Source organism: Saccopteryx bilineata, chromosome 2 (assembly GCF_036850765.1).
Source record: "Saccopteryx bilineata isolate mSacBil1 chromosome 2, mSacBil1_pri_phased_curated, whole genome shotgun sequence".
Lineage (NCBI taxonomy): Eukaryota > Metazoa > Chordata > Mammalia > Chiroptera > Emballonuridae > Saccopteryx > Saccopteryx bilineata.
Genome location: NC_089491.1, coordinates 64,952,604 through 64,972,904, shown reverse-complemented (window position 1 = coordinate 64,972,904; position 20,301 = coordinate 64,952,604). Strand labels below are relative to the sequence as shown.

Here is a 20,301-nt window from a genome sequence, read left to right as displayed (position 1 = left end):
TGCCTCTCTCGAGTTGCCCCTCTACCTCTCCAATCATCACTGATTGAGGGCAGAGCTGGCCCCAAATCCAGGTATTTGGACACTTTATAATGTGATGTTGAGGACAGGAGCAGTGGTCACCAAAGTGGGAAGGAACATAAGCAGGGCAACTGCCTAATCTTTGAAAACCTCTATAAGGAACATTATTGAACTTAACTTGAATTAAAAAAAAATTTTATTAAGTGATAGGCAGGAAGGTAGAGCGACAGATTTGCACATGAACCCAGACTGGGACCCACCTGGAAGCCCACTAGGGGGCAGTGCTCTGCCCATCTAGGGCTGTTGCTCCATTGCTCTACAACAGAGCTATTTTTAGAGCTTGAGGCAAGGTCATGGTGCCATCCTCAGAGCCCGAGGCCAACTTGCTAGAATAAGCCATGGCTGCAGGAAGGCAGGGGGTAGAATGGGAGGGGAAGGGTTGAGAAGCAGATGGTCACTTCTGTGTGCCCTGACCGGGAATTGAACCTGGGACTTCCACCTGCCGGGCCGACGCTCTACCGCTGAGCCAACCAGCCAGGACCTTAACTTAAACTTAAAGTGCCTGTTAACTTTTAAAGAAACCACACTTGCTTCTTCACCTTGGAAACAGGCTCTGACAAGCTGGGTGCTGGCTCCTGGCCAAAACAGGAATAATCTATTAGAACTTTTTATAAAAACACTACAAAGGAAGAAGTTGCCATGGGCTAAACAATAGCATATTTTAAAAATAAACACTCCAGGGCAAAAGACTCCTCCACGAGCTCCCTGATTAAGCTTACCGCCCACTGGAGAACAGAGTTTTCGTGACATTCTCTTTACACTGTCATTAAGGTGTCAGAACTGTTATTGTAAGTTTTTTTGTGTGTTTTTTTTTGGGGGGGGCTGACATTGATGGTGCTTCATAATTTTGAATGAACACATCATCCAGGAAATTCATTGTTGAATCTTTGCATTGGGTGACTCCTCTGTCACCAGCAGAGGCCACTGGCATGGAAAGAAGCATTGGCTTTGGTGGGACAGACTGGGCTCAGATCCCAGCCTTCTACCAGACCCAGTTTCCCCATCTACCAAAAGGAGGTTTTAAATGCCTCTATATCCTAAAGAGCAATTGTGAGGAGCAAGTGAACAACCTCATCTTGTACAGCTGTTGTGAGGATTAGAAATGATATCTGGCCTTGGCTGGTTGGCTCAGTAGATAGAGCATCTGCCCGGCATGCAGATGTCCCAGGTTCAATCCCTGGTCAGGGCACATATGAGAAATGACCATCTGCTTTTCTTCCCCTCCCTCTCCCTCTTCTCACTCTCTTCTCCTCTTGCAGCCAGTGGCTCAATTGGTTCAAGTGTCAGCCCCGGATGCTGAGGATAGCTTGGTTGATTTGAGTATTGGCCTCAGATGGGGGTTGCCAGGTGGATCCCAGTTGGGACACATACAGGAGTCTGTTTCTCTATCTCCCCTCCTCTTACTTAAAAAAAGAAGAAAAAAAAAAAGAGAAATGGTATCTGTAACATGGCTAGCGTGGTGTCTAGAATCCTAGAACTTAATTTATACTCAGTAAATAACGTGCATTATTCTTGAATGAAATAATCAATATGAAGTGTGTCACTCAGCAAATGGGAAGCACTTAACAAGTGTTAGTTCATTCATTCTTTCACTCTTTCTTCCACAATCTTTCTGTATTCCTTCATCACGTGGTCACTAAAGCGATCTTTTAAAGACATAAATCAGGCCACTTCACATGCATGCATAACCCTCCAGTGGTACTTAAAACAGAAAATCTTTAATCTGGCTAATGAGACCCTGTAGGGTAGGCACCTGCCTGTCTCCCTGCCCCAACTGGTGCCACCATCCTGTTGCTGCTCTCCTCTGACCCTCTAGAGCAGACCGAGTTCCCTACCACCTCAAGGCTTCTGCACAGGCTCTTTCCTCTGCGGGCCCACTTTCGCTACCCTTCATTTGGCTGCTCTTAAGTCTGCTCCTCAGAGTCCTTCCCTGAACCTCCAGGATGAACCAGGCTCCTCTGTTTTCCTCACTTGTATCTTGTTCATATTATGTTTCACAATTTTTATCAATGGGTTCCTTTAGTACCTGTCTTTTTCACTAGACTGTGAGCTCCTTGATGGCTCATGTACTCAGTGCCCCCACATAAAAAAGGTCCATAAGCACGTGTGGATGGAATGCATAACCTTGTTATTTATGAACAGCTGCCTGCCCCCAGGGCCCTTCTTCCCAGGATCTGGTCCCCGGGCAGCAGAATATTCCAGAATGGAACTAGAGACTCTTTGTCAGTTCCAGGTACTACCCTAAGGGTCTGTGTGATCTTGCAAAAGTGGTTTAATTTCTCTCCAAACTCCTGTTTCCTTATCTCTAAAAATGGAGATGACAGCCCACTTACTGTACAACTACATCGGATTGCTATGAGGATCTGATAAACAAGTTCACTCCCCAGGGAAAACTAGGCTGGCTATGATCTCACTCTGTTAATCCAGGGCACAGGGAAATCTCTACAGCTTTGATTTTAGCAGGGATGGTAAAAAGGAAGAGAAAAGACAGAGGGGAACATGCAAAATATATTGCTGTGCACGCTTCATCTAGGACATCTATTTTTCTTAGAGACATTAATACAAAGAACTCCCTAAAATAGTTTTATCTCCAGCACAGATTATCCTGTGAAGTTAACGGAAGAACCTGGTTCTCAGACAGAATCAACTAAAGGTAAGGTGACCAAGTTTTTTACAATAAAAAGGAGGACAAAAATAAATTGAAAAAAAACAATATCATAAATAAAAGAAACATTTTATTCTTTGCAACAATAATATACTATAAGATGATACACATAATAAAAACATTTGTAATATTTTATATTGTAATTATGCTTACATTACATAATAATTGTAAGAAAAAAGTACTCATTTAGATACAAATACGTCACATCACACGCAATGGATCGACTCTGCATCTATCGAATACGGCATTTACAGAATAGTCTTCCAATATCAAAGAGGACTTGTAGGAGGACACTTTACTTACAAAAGAAGGACTGTCCTCCCTAAAGGAGGGCGATTGGTCACCTTACTAAATGTCACTTTGCGGCCTCGGTCAGCAGGTCTACATTTGATGATCAAAACATGTCAAGAAGCAGCAGGCTGGTCTCCTGCTTCCTCAGCCAACTGGGGAGCTATTTTAACACTTTCATCCTTTTTTTTTTCTAATACCACGAAGCACCGTGGTATTTACATTGGGACCAAATTTCTTAGAAGACCCTATAAGCTTTTGGAGGAGGCATATAGCCCAAACAAAAGCATTAGACACACCTAAGAGGACCTAAGGAACAGTCATTCCCTTCAAAGCTCGTACCAATGCGCTGACATCAGGCTAGCCAAGAGCTCAGTGAAATGTTTCCGGTTTTCTACCACAACCTGATTATTACCCAGCACTGTCTTTGCATCTCCTTATAAAACTGGGAGCTCAGGCTTCTGGGTAGAAATTACTTGTATGCTGGTGAACTTTATAAAGTAGCAGCAGAGCAACTCTTTTTATATTGTCTTCATTCCTAGAACGGATGCATTGTGTGCACTCCTATGTGTATGGTCAATTCTAACACTGGCCCTACAACTTCTAATGCCAGTGCTGGGACTGTCTTGAAATTTCTGTGATCAAAATACTGGTTCTACGGAAGTAACTTCACAGGGTGACGTGATCATAAATTCCTAAGTGGGCAGGTCATGGAGGGAGTCACACCCCAGGTATATAACTATTTTAGTAAAAGATTTGTCTTTGTCTTAAGCAAGCCCTCTGCATTGTATTTGTGTACTTGGGTTAACACACCTTTGAAATACACATAACCACCTTGAAGAGAGAAACTGCAAAGTTGTAATTGTCCTCAGCTCTTGAGATCTTGCTTCCTGGTAACTGTCATTAATTTTGGCTCAAATAAAATCTTATAGACATTCTCTACAGGTTTAGATGTTTCTTATGTCAACACTTCTAACAGTCTTAGAGACAAAAGAGTAAACTGAAAAAGTAGATAGCGCTTTAAATGCACCATGACATGGTACTGTCATCTCCCTATTTTATAGTTGAGAACCAGTTAAGTAACTTGTTCAAGGTTTCGCAGCTCGTTAATGGCAAAGCCAGGATTAAAAACTGGGTTTTTTGGGCTGCACTTTTAACCACTAGACTTCCCTGCCCCTCAATCTATGTCCATTGATACTAACAAGGATTTTTTGCTTGACCAAACTTTAGTCAGGCTCCTGAACCTTCTCTTAGGCCCATTTATATTTCCCTGTAAAATCTAGTTTTAGCAAGAACCATGTTAAATCAATTTAATTAGAACTCTCCAGTCTTGATATCTGATCACTACTGATATCTAATTAGGTTCTTATCCTTGGCTATCCCCCAGGTGATGATGTCTAATCATCCTGGCCTGCCTTCAGCAAGAATCTGGTTAGATCAATTTAGCCAGAATCCTCCTCACCCCTGATGCTTCCTCTTAGTAATCCATCCATGGTCCCCCTACTCTGCTCACTGGCCGTCAATTAGTCCTTGCTCATGCTATATCCATTCAGAGTTGAGCCCAACAGGTCTCCTCCACCAGAAAATCCCAGTGCGGTGGCCCCTCTACCTATCACAGTGGGTCTGAATAAATCTGCCTGACATCTTTGCTACGTGTCACTGGACTGTTTCTTTAATATTTCCCCACCTGAAGATTGTTCATGGTGTCCCTGTGGAAAGAATGGCATGGGGAGAGTCACTGCCACAACTTGCTCCCCCATGCCGACAGGCTCAAGCCTAGGAAGGCACACAACCTCACAAGGCCACAGGCTCACCTTCCCATTTCCAATCTTCCCTCACCCTCCGCGTGTCCAGCATTCCAGTCAAAGTCTCACTGTCCTTCCAAGATGCCATACCTTCTGCTATTTCCTTCTGCCTAGAATGCCCACCCTACTTCATCTTATTTCTACCTCTTTTTCAAAACCCCACCTCATTGACCCCTCTGTTGTCCTCATTCCCACAAAGCACTTATTGCATAGCAGTGCCATGTACTCTCCCTTTTTTACAGGACAGGATTTTTTCTTCATATCTGTGTGCCTAGCACAGAGCCTGGGACATCGAAGATGACATGAATGAATGCATGGTCTCCCATGTCCGCTGCATTTAACACATAGGAGGTTCCTTAGAATCCCTGCAAGGTTTCTCAGTCCTTTTTAAGAAAGGAACAAAACTAGGTTAACTCCTAGTCAAGTACAGCTGTGAACCAGTCTAGTCCCCGTTTAGGCAGGAAGCAAGCCTTGTGGATGCTCCAGGCTTTACTACCTCAGAGAAGGACTGAAGCAGCTCCTATTTACTCCTCGACACTTTTCATCTTCGTACTCCTCCTAGTGGCGCGTTCCCATTCCTTACACGCTACGTGCCCCCTCCTTCTTTGGACAAAAGGTATTGTAGAAACCCAATTAATATAATTAAGCCCTTTGGCTTCAATAGCTGTGTTCTAACTCAACACAAATTTCTTGATGGCCTTAGGGAAATGTTACTTCGTGTGTGCAAAACTGCTGAGGCCATTTTATTACTATATTATTATTATTATTATTATTATTATTATTATTATTATTTTGGTTCCCAAACAAGGCTGAGGACAGAGAAAAGAGGTACTTCTTGAAATGCAGGTAGAGCCCAGTGGTTCCAGATGTTGCAAATGAGGCAAGACGTTCATTCTCAACCTGTATAATCTTAGGCTTCAGCATGGAGTTTTAAGTTTACAAGCCCCTCTGAAATGGCAATTTACATAGAGATTGAACTGTATAAAAAAAACACCAATGTTTTAAGAAAATCACGTATACTTCCCCTGTAGCTGAAGTTGACACATTAAATGCTCTTAGCTATCTAATAACAAGCTGGACAAGCAAGTGATATGTGCACCTTCAATTGTTATACCTTGTTGTCTAAGAGGGGACTCATGGACCTGGCCAAGACAGGAAGACCTCTGTGATAATGAAACTTTTCATTCTTAAAATCTAGTGTTGGGTGACGGGTCAGGGGTGCGGCAATACCTGGAACACCTTCGTGGAGAATAAACTGGCCCTAGACTCACGGAGGCAGGCTAACAGCTAAGCAGAGGGGAAGCCCTCCTAAGGGACCCTGTAGCTCTCAGAAGAGCTGCTTCAGGGAGCAGCTCGATGTCACTGTTGACGTTTCAACCTGCTTTTACCCCTCAACCTTTCATAAAACTTCATCCCAAAGAGCAGCCTAGTCTCAGCTGTGCTATGAGGAATTAAATTCTCATTCCTATCTTAGGATGGAGAAGCAAAGGGGGAAGCTTCTCAGGATCAGAGGGGTGGCAGCAGCCACAGGAGACACCAGGGGAGGCAGCTGTGCCCAGCGGAGCACTCTGGCCCGGGGTCTGTGGCATAGAGGCTGGCGTAGAAGAGACGGGGGCCTCCGCCTGAGCACAACCGAAACAGAATCCTGGAAAGATGCTCTGGGAACCTCTGGAAGAGGTCATCGAGGGGCTGTTTCACTCCTCTGCTGACCATAGGAGGCTCAAGTCATCATAATTTCAGAGGCGGGTTAAGGTAGGTTGAGGCCCCAGGTACAGAAGAAAATATTGGGCCCTTTCCACTAGAAAAAAGTGTAAAGTGAAGTTTTGCGGGGCCCTTCAGAAGTCTGGACGCAGTTAAATCCACCTCTGCATAATTTGGGTATGAAAGAAAATGTGAGCTGAATTTACACTCTGGTTGGTGAGACCTGGACCAGGATTTTCCAGAGCCCCAATTCTCAGACAAACTCATAGGCCATTTCCTGGGCTATTTCCCTTGTGGACTGATGTAAATACAGCTTTTAAATGTAAGTGTTAACAGGGCCCATGCTGTACATGGCACAAGTGAGTTCTTCAGATATAAATTATGGGTAAAATACTGTGAGTGCTTATACAGTTTGTAGGTAAAAATGCCTTGAGATTATGTCTACTCTGCCTCCTCTCTCTCTCCTTTTTTTTTGTTTAAAGGCAAATTCCAGACACTGTCATTTCATCCCAACATAATCACATAATCCTATATGCATTAAAGGAAGGACATTTTTCTAACATAACTAATGCCATTATCACTACTAACAAACTTATCAATTTCTTGGTACCATCTAATAAGTCAGTCTATATTTAAATTTTCCTGAGTAGTATGGCATCTTACTCTCACTACTACACAACAAGGGATTCTTCTTGTTTTTTAAAAAAAATAAAGTAAGCATTGTTATGTCAGCAGGGACTTTGCTGGCAGAGGGTTTTCTCCTACTTGTTGATGTGGCAGAACATTTCCTTTATGCAGAAGTACAGATTATTAGTCTTGGGTCTCAATTTTTGCTGTGTCTCTATCTTTAGTTTATGTATTCTTAGGGCTCAGTTAACTTTCCCCAGCTTCCAACTCACATCCTCTGCCGGCTTAATTAATGTATAAAATAAGCTATTGATCTGTTGGACTTATAAATGCTTCCGAAATGTGAAAACAGCTCCTCCTATGTATTTTCTAACTTCTTCTTAACTGTCCTGACTGCACTGGGTGGGGAGGCTGGGCACCACTACAGGGTTTGGGGGAAGGACTGCACACCAGGGTTAGGTTGAGAGGCGCTGCAGGGACAGGGGGCAGAGCTGGGGAGGAGGAGACGAGAAAGGCAACTACCAGAGGCAATGCTGGAGGAGTACAGAGCAGAATCTGTCCCACTTGCTTCTTTCTTTCTTTAAAGAAGTAATAGAAAGGCCCTGGCTAGGTTGCTCAGTGGATAAAGCGTCAACCTGGTGTGTCGAGGTTGTGGGTTTGAGTCCCCTTCAGGGAACGTACAAGAAACAATCAATGAATGCACCACCAAATGGAACATCTAAGTAGAACAATGAATTGCTGCTTTGCTTCCTTTCCCCCTCCCTCTCAAATCAATGGAAAAATTGTACCATTAACATCCTTGCACCTATTTTTATTTCTTTATGACAAATTCTAAGAATTACTATAAGTGGAATGGTCAAAGCATTTTTCATACTGCCCCACAGAAAGTTTGTTTCAATTATACAGTAACCAAAAAGGTGTGATTGAGCCCATGTTCCCACAGCCTTGCCAACACTAGTATTATTACTTTTCCCTTTTAGTCTGACCATTTAAAACATGAATATGGCATCATTGTTCCCATGCTGCTTCATTCGTGTCCCGTGGATATTTGGCCATTTTGCTGCTCCATGTCAAAGGTATGGAGTGGTTCTGCTCTCTACGTCCTGTTCAGTTGTTGGGGGTTTAGTGAAGGGAAATGGAAAAATTACCAAGCCTGTGCTATAACTACAAAAAACATCTGGGTTATGTGAGTAGAATGCTAAGGTTTGTAAATTACTTCCAAGATTATGTGCAAGGCTGAAGTAAAACCAAAAAACAGCCAGATTGTAAAAATCTTACTAGTTACTGAGTGCTAAGGGCAGTACATGCTTTCAAACATCCAATACTATAGGATATTAATACATGTATTACCTTTCCTTCTAAGCCTGACTTACTGCATCAGTTTTGGATTTGCTGCCTAATCTGTTCAACTTTCCGAATCTTCCTCCACAGACACAAGATTTAAATAGCATTGACTGTTAGGTGGTTTATAAACCTTGTGCAATTGCATGCAAAATACAGTATATATGTGCAACTGTGAACATTTCTTTTGGGAGATAGTTCAAAGCTTTCATCATGTTTTCAAAGGAGCCCAAGAAAAGACTGAGTATTCAACATAGACCAAATTCTAAAGGGTTGTAATGGCAATGCCTACGGGGGCCAGTGGTTAATGAAATGAGTACAATGGATGAGGTATTAGGCATTAGGGTACGGTGGAGACTGTGATATCCTCAGATGCATTTGCTCTGATAAACAGAGTAGCTGTCTTTCAGCTCCAGACCACTGGGTATATGGAAACATAGGTTCAGTGTTTCCTGACCTTAATTTTTTTTTCTAGGGGAAGCCAGAACTCTGGATGCTTATATGAAATCTTCCAAATTTTAAATGCTTATAATAATTTCAAGTTAAATTAAAAAAACATTATATGGTACCAACAAATGGTCTGCTGATTTGGCCCTCAGGTTGCAGGGCCTTAAAGGAGCCAGACATTTCAAAACATAAAGTAAGTTTACAAATAAAAATAATTAGCCCTGGCCAGTTGGCTCAGTGGTAGAGTGTCGGCCTGGCGTGCGGGGGACCTGGGTTTGATTCCCGGCCAGGGCACATAGGAGAAGCGCCCATTTGCTTCTCCACCCCCCCTTCCTCTGTGTCTCTCTCTTCCCCTCCTGCAGCCGAGGCTCCATTGGAGCAAAGATGGCCCGGGCACTGGGGATGGCTCCTTGGCCTCTGCCCCAGGCACTAGAGTGGCTCTGGTCGCGGCAGAGCCACGTCCCAGAGGGGCAGAGCATCGCCCCCTGGTAGGCAGAGCGTCGCCCCTGGTGGGCATGCCGGGTGGATCCCGGTCGGTGCATGCGGGAGTTTGTCTGACTGTCTCTCCCCGTTTCCAGCTTCAGAAAAATACAAAGAAAAAAAAAATTAAATGCTTTCTTTAGATTTGTAATAAGCCAACACCAAGAGCATTTAAGTACAAGGCTCCCAAGGGATTCTAGTCCAATTGGTCTGGTATTTGAAAAGTTCAGTGGCCAAATCTATAGCTCTTCAAGCAATGCAATGGCTAAATGATCCTGACACCCATCCTTCTTTCCCCAGCCGAAGTCTAGCACTCTACACAGATCAGTCCCAGGTCTCTCTTCAGTGGCAGGGAGAAAAATGTTTCAGAAGAGGATATGTCAAGACTCCTAATATGACTGTCCAACCACTATGCCATAAATCTGAAACTAATACAAAATAACACTGAATGTAAACTATAATTGAAAAATAAAATTTAGGCCTGATTGGTGATGGTGCAGTGGATACAGTGTCGCGCTGGAACACTGAGGCGTCTGGTTGGAAACGCCGAGGTCATAGGCTTGAACACCATTTTCAGCATGGTGTCCATGGCTTGAGCATGGGATCATTTACATGATCCCAAGGTCACTGGCTTGGCTGGTGCCCTCCTGGTCAAGGCACATATGAGAAGCAATCAATGAACAACTAAAGTAAAGCAACTATGAGTTGACACTTCTCATCCTCTCTCTCTCTCAAAAAAAAAAGGAAAAAAAAAAAAGAAAAAATTCCTAATTGCATAGTTATATAAAACCTTGGTTTTCAAGCTGACAACACTAGTAGATTGTCTTGCCATATTTTGCTTATTGTGAGGATTAAGGTAAGTACAAGAAACTAAGAAATGCATGGAGTAGCTTACCAGACCCAGACAAATAATATTTTTGTAAACCAACTTAATCTCAATCTAAAAAGGGAGCTTGCTCTTTAAAGGGAACCTGAAATATAATAATCCATAGGGAAAAATCATTTCCAAATTCAACTGTGTCACAAGTTCATATTTTAAAATCTATGCTTTTAAAATACGGTGCAAACCTATAATTGAACCTATCCCACAGGTATGGCTGCTGGTGCTCTGGGCCAATTTCCAGGGCAGGGATGTAGCAAGTTCTGAGTTCAGTGAAGGAGTAGAGTGGAGTTGGGGAAGAGGACCCTGGAGGCAGCTGCTGACAGGATCCAGGGAGGACAGCTCTAGTTGGGAAATACATGCATTAACTATGGAAAATATGGTTCAAATTGACAACCACATTTCACCTGAGAATACTCACTTATATTTCAATAAAAAAACTTGCCTTTTTTTTTCTGTTTTAAAAAATTTGGTGCCCTGGATAGAGTTAAATTGTGTCTTTCTCACAGCAAATCATATGGCTGCTCAAGTGAAGACATGCGCTATGGTGGACAGTACTAAGGGCAGAACCATGCCACTTTGTGAATAATAAAATATCGCTGCTCAAACAAATATACACTTTCCAAGTAAGGAGTGTGAATGTGGGTGAGTGTGAGTGTGTTTGCGAGTGTATATACATGTGGGGCAGCAAATACATTTAAATGTTTTCCCATAATTAGAAAAGAATAATTTAAGTGGCGGCTCCTTAAATAACCATAGGGAACAACATCAGTTTTCTCAAGGTACCTGTGATCATGCTGGATACAATTAATGGCAAAATGATGAGTTTCAGCATCCTCATTAGGATTTCTCCAGGAAATGCAAAGTAGAACTTTTCCAAATTAGAGAGCTTGCTGTATTCTCGAACCAAGACTCCTACGGCAATCCCTAAGAAAAATGAAGATAAGAAAGAAAGAAAAAAAAATTGCTGAGTTCTCCTGTATAAATTTCTATGGAAAAACATTCACCCAAAATGCAAATTTTAATGGCAAAAGAAACAGTTTATATAATCTCCCATCAGTTTGTAAATTTTAGACTTAAAAACCAAAACATTTTTTTAATTCTTTTTATTCATTTTAGAGAGGAGAGAGAAAGGGAGAGAGAGAGAGAGAGAGAGAGAGAGAGAGAGAGAGAGAGAGAGAGAGGAGAGAGAGAGACAGAGAGAGAAGGTGGGGGGGGGGGAGAGCTAGAAGCATCAACTCCCATATGTGCCTTGACCAGGCAAGCCCAGGGTTTTGAACCGGCAACCTCAGCATTTCCAGGTCGATGCTTTATCCACTGCGCCACCACAGGTCAGGCCCAAAACATATTTTAATGAGTAGAAAGTACACATTATTTGGTAAATCTGAAGAAATACTCTTTGCATGAAAAATTTGTTTCATTTCTTTTCTTTTCCTTCAATCATATTTATTATAATTACAAGACATCAAAAAATACTGCAAGAGGCCTGACCTGTGCAGGTGCAGTGGACAGAGGATTGACCTGGAACACTGAGGTCACCGCTTAGAAACCCTGGGCTTGCCTGGTCAAGACACGTGTGAGAAGCAACTAGTGTGGGCTGCTTCCAGCTACCCCCCCCCCCCACTCCTTTTCTCTCTTCTCCCTAAAGTCAATAAATAAAAATTTTTTAAAATACTGTGAAAAAGAAATTAATCACCTTGGTCAACCCAATATAACTATTTTGTTTTTATACACCACCCTTATTCTTTGTAACTTAGATATCTTAAGTATTTTATAATTTACATCAGTTTCCATTTTTCTATTTTTATCATAATTACTCTTTTTATAATTTTATTTAAAAATGCTTCTGTTTTGCAACTTTTTAATTTTAATAGCTATATATGATTCTGTTGGTTTGCTATATTCACCATATGTTGAACAATTATGTTCTCTAATGTTTTACATTCTTTTCAGTTCTTTCTAGATAAAGACGTGCATACCTTTTTCTCATTAAGAGTCTTTTTATAAAGTTTCTAATCCTGAGTACCTTGGACATTTTAGCTTATAATTATGTGAGCAGGGGAATGTTCAATATCAAGAAATGTTATACAGTCTCTGAAAGCTAACCTTAATAAGACATCTCTATGAAAGCCTTCCACTGTGATGATTTAGATAACTAAAAATCACAAATTTTAAGTATTTCTTATTTATCCTCTTCCAAATGGTTCTAATAACATGTAACTGCCCTATGCCATCCCTCTTCCCACATACTCCACCTTCCCAACCTCCTCTTTTTTAGACCAAGAAATAAAACGGGCTGGATGACTAGCCTATCTTTTTTCCTTCATCAACTTCTCAGAATGATATGCTAATCAGATATAAAATGAATAAAGGTCAGGAAGACTCAAGAAGGATATCCCTGGATACACTAGTACACAAATGTGAAAATTTAGAGTTGTCTGGCACAGTTAAGAACTCTAGGGCAATAAAATGAGATGTGAGTTATAATCAATACTAGAGTTTTCATTTAAATTGAGGTGTACTTCCCATGCCTATTAGTAGACCAAATAGATGAATGTCTCAAGATACATTTGTGTAATAATCATATTCTTAGCTTAACTTTACATTCTCATATATTTTAATTTTGCTTTGATTTCTTTATTTTGTTCCTGTATTATAAATTTCTGATCAGCCACTTTATTTGGGCTGATTGAAAATTATTTGGGGAGCCAAATTATTTGGGGAACAAACACATAGACATAAAGATTTCTCACTGTAGCCAAGACAGAACAAAAACTCTGTTATCAATCCCATTTGGTTCATATTTCAAAACTAGTCTTAGAGACTCCTGGGTGGCTAAGATACACCAAGGGGTCAGTGCATTTTTAGTGAGTTTAAAAAGCTTTTTGTGCTCACTTCCTACTTAATTGCCTGTGCTCAGCTGTTCTATATGAAAACATCTATATTATGCTGTAAGGATACTCTGTAATGCTCAGAGTTAAAACCAAAAACAAAAAAAAAAACCAAACAGACATTTTCTCTCATACTATTTAGGTTGCTTCAAGTAAATTTTTGTCTTGTACGTCAAAGAAAGCTCTGTATTTAAAAATAAAGGAGCCGTGTCTATGCTCAAAAACCAGTCACAAAAGCACTCTGTTGAGTAGTAAAGAGGCCAAAGTGCTCCGATCTTAGGGTTTACATTACTAACAATAAACTGTGCTTCTAATCATCCCCATTCCAAATGAATACAGGAATACAGGGCAGTTTGAAAGAAATATGCTTGCTCTTTCAGGGTTTAGCCAGATATGGGTTTTTATGAGAGAGAGAAGTCACCGCAAGGAGTCACCTGAAAGCAATCCAAGGTGACAAGCACTATAAATAGTGCGTACTGTATTTCATTACAGTATTTAGCAACGAAAGCTTCCTCTCAAGCTTGTTCTTGAGTTATTAAAAAATTGTATTCCAATATTTCTTTTTCTTTTACTGAAAAGAACATTAAAACCAACCAAGACCTGGAAAAGCAGTTGGGAGACTCACCCTGATCCACAGATGTCATCTCTGGGATCCCCGAGTATAAGAAGTGGCTGACGTTATACTTAGGAGTTATACCTAGGGGATGGGTGTGCTTTATTTTGGTTTCAATCAAGTTTGGAAAAATTATATTTGAGATAAGAAAAATCATGGAAAGGATCGAGATGGCAGTGGTATAGGTGGAAGCCATGCTCACCTCCTCCTAGGATCAAACTGGTATTACAACTAAATTAAAGCTCAATTAAAGATCAACTGAAGACTAGCTTATAACCAAGGATTCACAGAAGTCATCACATCTAGACTGGTAGAAGGGGAGGACACATGAGAAGGGCTGGCCCTGCTCCTACAGGTGGCAGCTAGGGTTCATAGGGATACTGATACAGGGAAATCAAGAATTAAAGTTTTAGCTTGAGTAATGATGGCTTCTGTTATGGTCAGTGTGCATAATAATGGTTTTTGCAAGTAAAAGTTTTGTTCTAGAAACTGGGATACCTGAACAGGCCACCAGGACTCACCAGAATCTGCAAGTGGTCTATCTTAATGCCCCAGGGGACTACAACCAAAGTCTTTGTACTCCAAAGCCAGAACCTGACTATGGTCCAATTAACTTCGACTATGATCTGATTAACTCTCCCTTGAAATTCTAAAAACCTTACCTACCTTTTTCTTCCCCTTATAAAAAGTTTGGCTGAGGTAATGGGGTTGAGACGATTTGGGCATGTAACTTCTATCTCCCCAGGTTGCTGGCCATCTGAGAAAAGTGTCCATAAGGATTCAATCCCAGACCCTACTTATTTGGCTGAACTGGTGACAACCAGCCTGAACTCTGAGATTTCTGGTTTCAATATCTCAGCTGCAGGAAGGTTCCCTGTGAAAAGTGAGGGGCCTAAACCCCAAGCCGGGCTCCCAGCTCAGAGCACCAGAGCCTAGAAGAGGTGTGTTGGGCAAATAAGTTTGTAAAAGGTGTTTTTGAGGTTTGCTTGCTTATATTTTGCATTGGCCTGGACAGCGCCATGTGTGTGTGGTCTGTGAAAGGCTGAGGTGCTTGCCCTCAGGGTGGCAGATTGCAAATGGCAGATTACCTTCCTGCTTGGGAGGAGCCATTGTATTGCTAATGTTTGCTGGAGATTTTTTCCCCAGCCTGGGTTTTGCAGGAAGAGAAGAAGGAGAGCAGAGGTGGAACCAGAGTTGAGGGGTTTTGGGAGCTCTGCTGAGGCTGGTGGGAGCCTTTGATTCCAGGAGGAACCAAAGAAGATTTTCTGGGTTGTGGAACCGGAGAATATATCAGAGCTCTGGGAACTCTGAATGAGAGGGAAGTGGTCTTCCCTGCCTGTTTGCTCATCTGCTAGTGCGAGACATTGTAAAGCCAGAAGGCACGGCCACGGCCACGGCCACTATCACAGCAGCCCGGCCCATGCAGGTTCGCATTGGATTCGGACAGTCGGTAAAGAAACAACGGAGCCACAAACTGGTGGGCCATAGTCTTTAATTCTAGCTTGCACCTGGCGGGCAAGTAAAAATACACACTGGGCTCCAAAACCCAGTCACATCTAGTGCTCACAAAGCTACTGACTTATCCAAGTTTCCTAGAATCAAAGGTTTCTAGCTCACCAGACTTATTCTCCTCTGTTCCCCATCTCCTTCCTTATCCCAGATACAAACTCTACACAAACTGGCATCTCACTCAGCACTCCGCCATCTTAGCTGCTTCTCCTGGCCTCCTCCACATGGCCTTCTTCCGCTGCTGGCTCTACTCTCTCATGCTAATCATCCCAGGAACCAAGAGGCCAAACTCTCATTCCGTCCCCATTTTATAGTGTAGAAATCCAAACCCTTAATCCAATATACAAAACAGGGAAGTCTCTAATACAAAGTCACCCTCTGAGGCATGATAGGATTATATCGCCCTACATCAAAAAGGGTAGGAAAGGCTTAATCCCAAAACCAAGCCCCAGGCTAAAGGATTCTGCCTGCCTTTAGCCCACCCCAACACACAATAATATCACCTGGGTGACGGCCTCCTCCTGTTATCTTTAACAAAGTGAGCATAATACATTTTATCTGCTCAACAGACATTTATAAAGGAATGGCCCACCATTTTTTGGCTCCATTGTTTCTTTACCATCTGCCCGAATCCAATGAGAGTCTGCATGGCCACATGGCATGTAGCTGTGAAAAGCAGCAGGGTTTCTGTCCACCAAGGAGAAACAGCTAGAGACAGATACTCTCTTAAAGAACAAACACAAAATTTCATTCATGGGCACCCTGGGCTTTTGGTAGAAGGAGGGTGTAAAGCCAGGAGCCGGGGCCAGGGCCACCACTATCAAAGCAGCCCGACCCATGCAGGTTCGCATTGGATTCGGACAGTCGGTAAAGAAACAAAGGAGCCAAAAACTGGTGGGCCATAGTGTTTAATCCTAGCTTGCACCGGCGGGCAAGGAAAAATACACACTGGGCTCCAAAACCCACTCACATTCAATGCTCACAAAGCTACTGACTTATCCAAGTTTCCTAGAATCAAAGGTTTCTAGCTCACCAGCCTTATTCTCCTCAGTTCCCCATCTCCTTCCTTATCCCAGATACAAACTCTGCACAAACTGGCATCTCACTCAGCACTCCGCCATCTTGGCTGCTTCTCCTGGCCACATGGCCTCTTTCTGCTCTCAGCCCCTCTCCCTCTGCTCTCTCATGCTAATCATCCCAGGAACCAAGAGAGCAAGCTCCTGTTCTGCCCCTATTTTATAGTGTAGAAATCCAAACCTTTAATCCAATATACAAAATAGGGAAGTCTCTAATACAAAGTCACTTATCTGAGGCATGATTGGATTGTGCCACCCCACATCAAGATGGGTGGGAAAGGCTTAATCCCAAAATCAAGCCCCGGGCTACAAGGATTCTGCCTGCCTTTAGCCCACCCCCAACACACATTAATATCACCTGGACGACGGCCTCCACCTGGGCAGCGCCATCTTTAACAAAAGTGAGCATAATATATTTTATCTGCCCAACAGAGGGTAGAGAGGATTAGAGAGTTGCATGAGGGGAGTCTGGGGTTGGTGGCTCTGGAGAGACACAGCGAGTGGGGGGAATCCACTAGGACAGGTGTGGCCAACAGTTTTTGCCTCCGTGTAAGATTAGAGAGAAAGCTTTTTTCACAGGCTGGATGAAATATTAAAATTAAAAAATGTTAAATACAAAAACAATTCATTTAAGTAAACAAAATTTTATTATGTAATTTGTTTATGAATAAATGTAAGCAATTTAGTACAACAAATTAACAAAAAAACTAATGTGACGCGTGTTGAGGCGCTTTGCATTGCCTATTATTAATATCTGGCTCTATACTTGTAGTAGCTATTCTTAACACAGCCTCCAAATGTAAATCATTCAATCTTGATCTTGTACTTTTATTTAGATTCATTAAAGAAAAAGTTTGTTTATAAATATAAGTTGAGCTGAAGATTACTAAATATTCCTTAGCAAGTTTTTTTTTAAGTTTTTTTTAAAGTTTTTTTTTTTGTATTTTTCTGAAGCTGGAAACGGGGAGAGACAGTCAGACAGACTCCCGTATGCGCCCGACCGGGATCCACCCGGCATGCCCACCAGGGGCGACGCTCTGCCGAGACCAGAGCCACTCTAGCGCCTGGGGCAGCGGCCAAGGAACCATCCCCAGTGCCCGGGCCATCTTTGCTCCAATGGAGCCTTGGCTGCGGGAGGGGAAGAGAGAGACAGAGAGGAAAGAGGGGGGGGGTGGAGAAGCAAATGGGTGCTTCTCCTATGTGCCCTGGCCGGGAATCGAACCCGGGTCCCCCGCACGCCAGGCCAACGCTCTACCACTGAGCCAACCGGCCAGGGCCGGCAAGTTTTTTAAACTTCCATATTTTCCATTATTCAATTGCTTATAAAAAATTGCACTGATGAGTACAAAAGTTGTAAATCTTTATAATGGATTTAAAAAAAAAAATAAAGAAGTATCGCAAATCCATTTGACCAATTATTGGAAGTTAACCCTAGATTAGTCACACATGGAATTCTTTTCCATGTATCACTATCTTCTTAAATATCTCGATTTCCAATAATCAAAGACGCTTTTGCTTCTGGGTAGCTGAGATTTTAACTTTCATTATTGTACAATGGTTAGATATCGTAGTTTCTGTATAACGATTTAAAAGTACCACTTATTTCATTTCCACAGTGTGTTGTGCGGAGAATATTAAAAATTTAATCGTGGGCCGCATAAACTAATTACGCTGACTGGATCCAGCCCGCAGGCTGTATGTTGGCCATGCCTGCACTAGGATCTCCAATACCACTGTAAAGCCAGGAGCCATGGTCAGAGCCACTATCAGAGCAGCCCGGCCTATGCAGGTTCGCATTGGATTCGGACAGTCGGTAAAGAAACAACGGAGCCACAAACTGGTGGGCCATAGTCTTTAATTCTAGCTTGCACCTGGCGGGCAAGTAAAAGTACACACTGGGCTCCAAAACCCAATCACATTCAGTGCTCACAAAGCTACTGATTTATCCGAGTTTCCTAGAATCAAAGGTTTCTAGCTCACCAGACTTATTCTCCTCTGTTCCCCATCTCCTTCCTTATCCCAGATACAAACTCTACACAAACTGGCATCTCACTCAGCACTCCGCCATCTTGGCTGCTTCTCCTGGCCTACTCCACGTGGCCTCCTTCTGCTCTCTGCTCTGCTCTCTCCTCTAATCATCCCAGGAACCAAGAGCACAAACTCCCGCTTCGTCCCCATTTTATAGTGTAGCTTCACAACCTCTAATCCAATATACAAAATAGGGAAGTCTCCAGTAGAGTCACTTCTCTGAGGCATGATTGAATTGTACCACCCCACATCAAAAAGGGTGGGAAAGGCCTAATCCCAAAACCAAGCCCCAGGCTACAAGGATTCTCAACATACATTAATATCATCTAGGTGACGGCCTCCACGTGGGCAACGTCATCTTTTACAAAGTGAGCATAATACATTTTATCTGCCCAACAACCACAGACCTTATCTTTCTTTTTTTTTTTTTTTTTTTTTTTTTTTTGTATTTTTCTGAAGCTGGAAACGGGGAGAGACAGTCAGACAGACTACCACATGCGCTCGACCGGGATCTACCTGGCATGCCCACCAGGGGCGACGCTCTGCCCCTCCGGGGCGTCGCTCTGCCGCGACCAGAGCCACTCTAGCGCCTGGAGCAGAGGCCAAGGAGCCATCCCCAGCACCCGGGCCATCTTTGCTCCAATGGAGCCTCGGCTGCGGGAGGGGAAGAGAGAGACAGAGAGGAGGGGGGGGGTGGAGAAGCAAATGAGCGCTTCTCCTATGTGCCCTGGCCGGGAATCGAACTCGGGTCTCCCGCACGCCAGGCCGACGCTCTACCGCTGAGCCAACTGGCCAGGGCCAGACCTCATCTTTCTTGGGTAGACTACTCCACTCCAGTGCGGCACAGCCTGGGAGAAAGCAATTTTCCCACTCTCAGAACTCCCTCTTGCCCTACCCTATAGATCTTAGGTCCTGCTGGAGTGTCAGCAGCTATAAACAGGGGTAGGAATCTGGACATGTAGTAAGGTACCAAAAAGCTACAAAATTAATATTGATATTTTAGGAGGAAAGGTCAGGCTTTCCTGTCCCGTCCTTCCTTTGGGGAGGGGAGGGAGAAGAATGTAGAAGTTTCTGGCTTACAAGGACAATGAGTCATTTAGTTTTAACTATAGAGTAATGGTTGTCTGAGGAACTTGTTTACAATAAGAGACAGAATTTACATACCACCCTACATTGATTTTGGCTCTTTCTCGTTCCTGGAATCCTGAGAGTAACATACCTCTAGGCAAAGGAGGGGAGATAGACACTGAAAGATTTGTAAATGTCTTTGATTGTATTGCCTTAAAAGTTTAATGTTTCTATGGATTCCCTAAACAAATGTTATAAGCTTGTGCCATGATGTCATGCTTCCTGCAGCCTGTATGTGATCAAGGATATATAACCAGCCTCTGAGATGTATTTGACACACATGATTTGGGTCTGCAATGCCCTGTGTTAGTCATATGTGGCCAGCATATTTAACAAATCTCCTCCTTTAATAAAACCCTTCAAAATTCATCTGGACTTGGTGTCTCTAAATAAATCCGCGGAAGTGAGGTACGGGTATTTTACAACAGACAGACTCAAGGAGTATCAGTGATACAGATGTCTCGCTTTGGTGAAGAGGCCAATCCCCCCACTTTCTCGTGAATCTGGTGCTTCCCTCATGGGAGAACTGAGAGATCTGAGAGAATCATCCTCTTGGCTTCTGGCTCACCTACCCTTCTGGCTACAGAGACTCCCCCACCCCCAACTCCCATTGGCTCTGCAAATCCAGGTCAGACTGAGTCATGAGGCTCTGTGTCGGGGCCATTGCCACCAACTTCCATGAAGCCTGACCAGCACTAACCCCTCACAGGAAATCCATTAGCCACATTCTCCAAACTCTGCCAA

At 42.9% G+C, this 20,301-nt stretch overlaps 1 protein-coding gene across 1 annotated transcript in view; it reads right to left on the bottom strand.

The window, feature by feature from the left end:
* SLC1A1 (solute carrier family 1 member 1) overlaps positions 1-20,301 on the bottom strand; it is a 96,651-nt gene that overhangs the window by 27,896 nt on the left and 48,454 nt on the right. Inside the window, exon 2 of the mRNA XM_066257182.1 lies at positions 11,099-11,239. Within this exon, the coding sequence (XP_066113279.1) occupies positions 11,099-11,239 (141 nt within the window). The remainder of the gene's footprint in view (positions 1-11,098; positions 11,240-20,301) is intronic.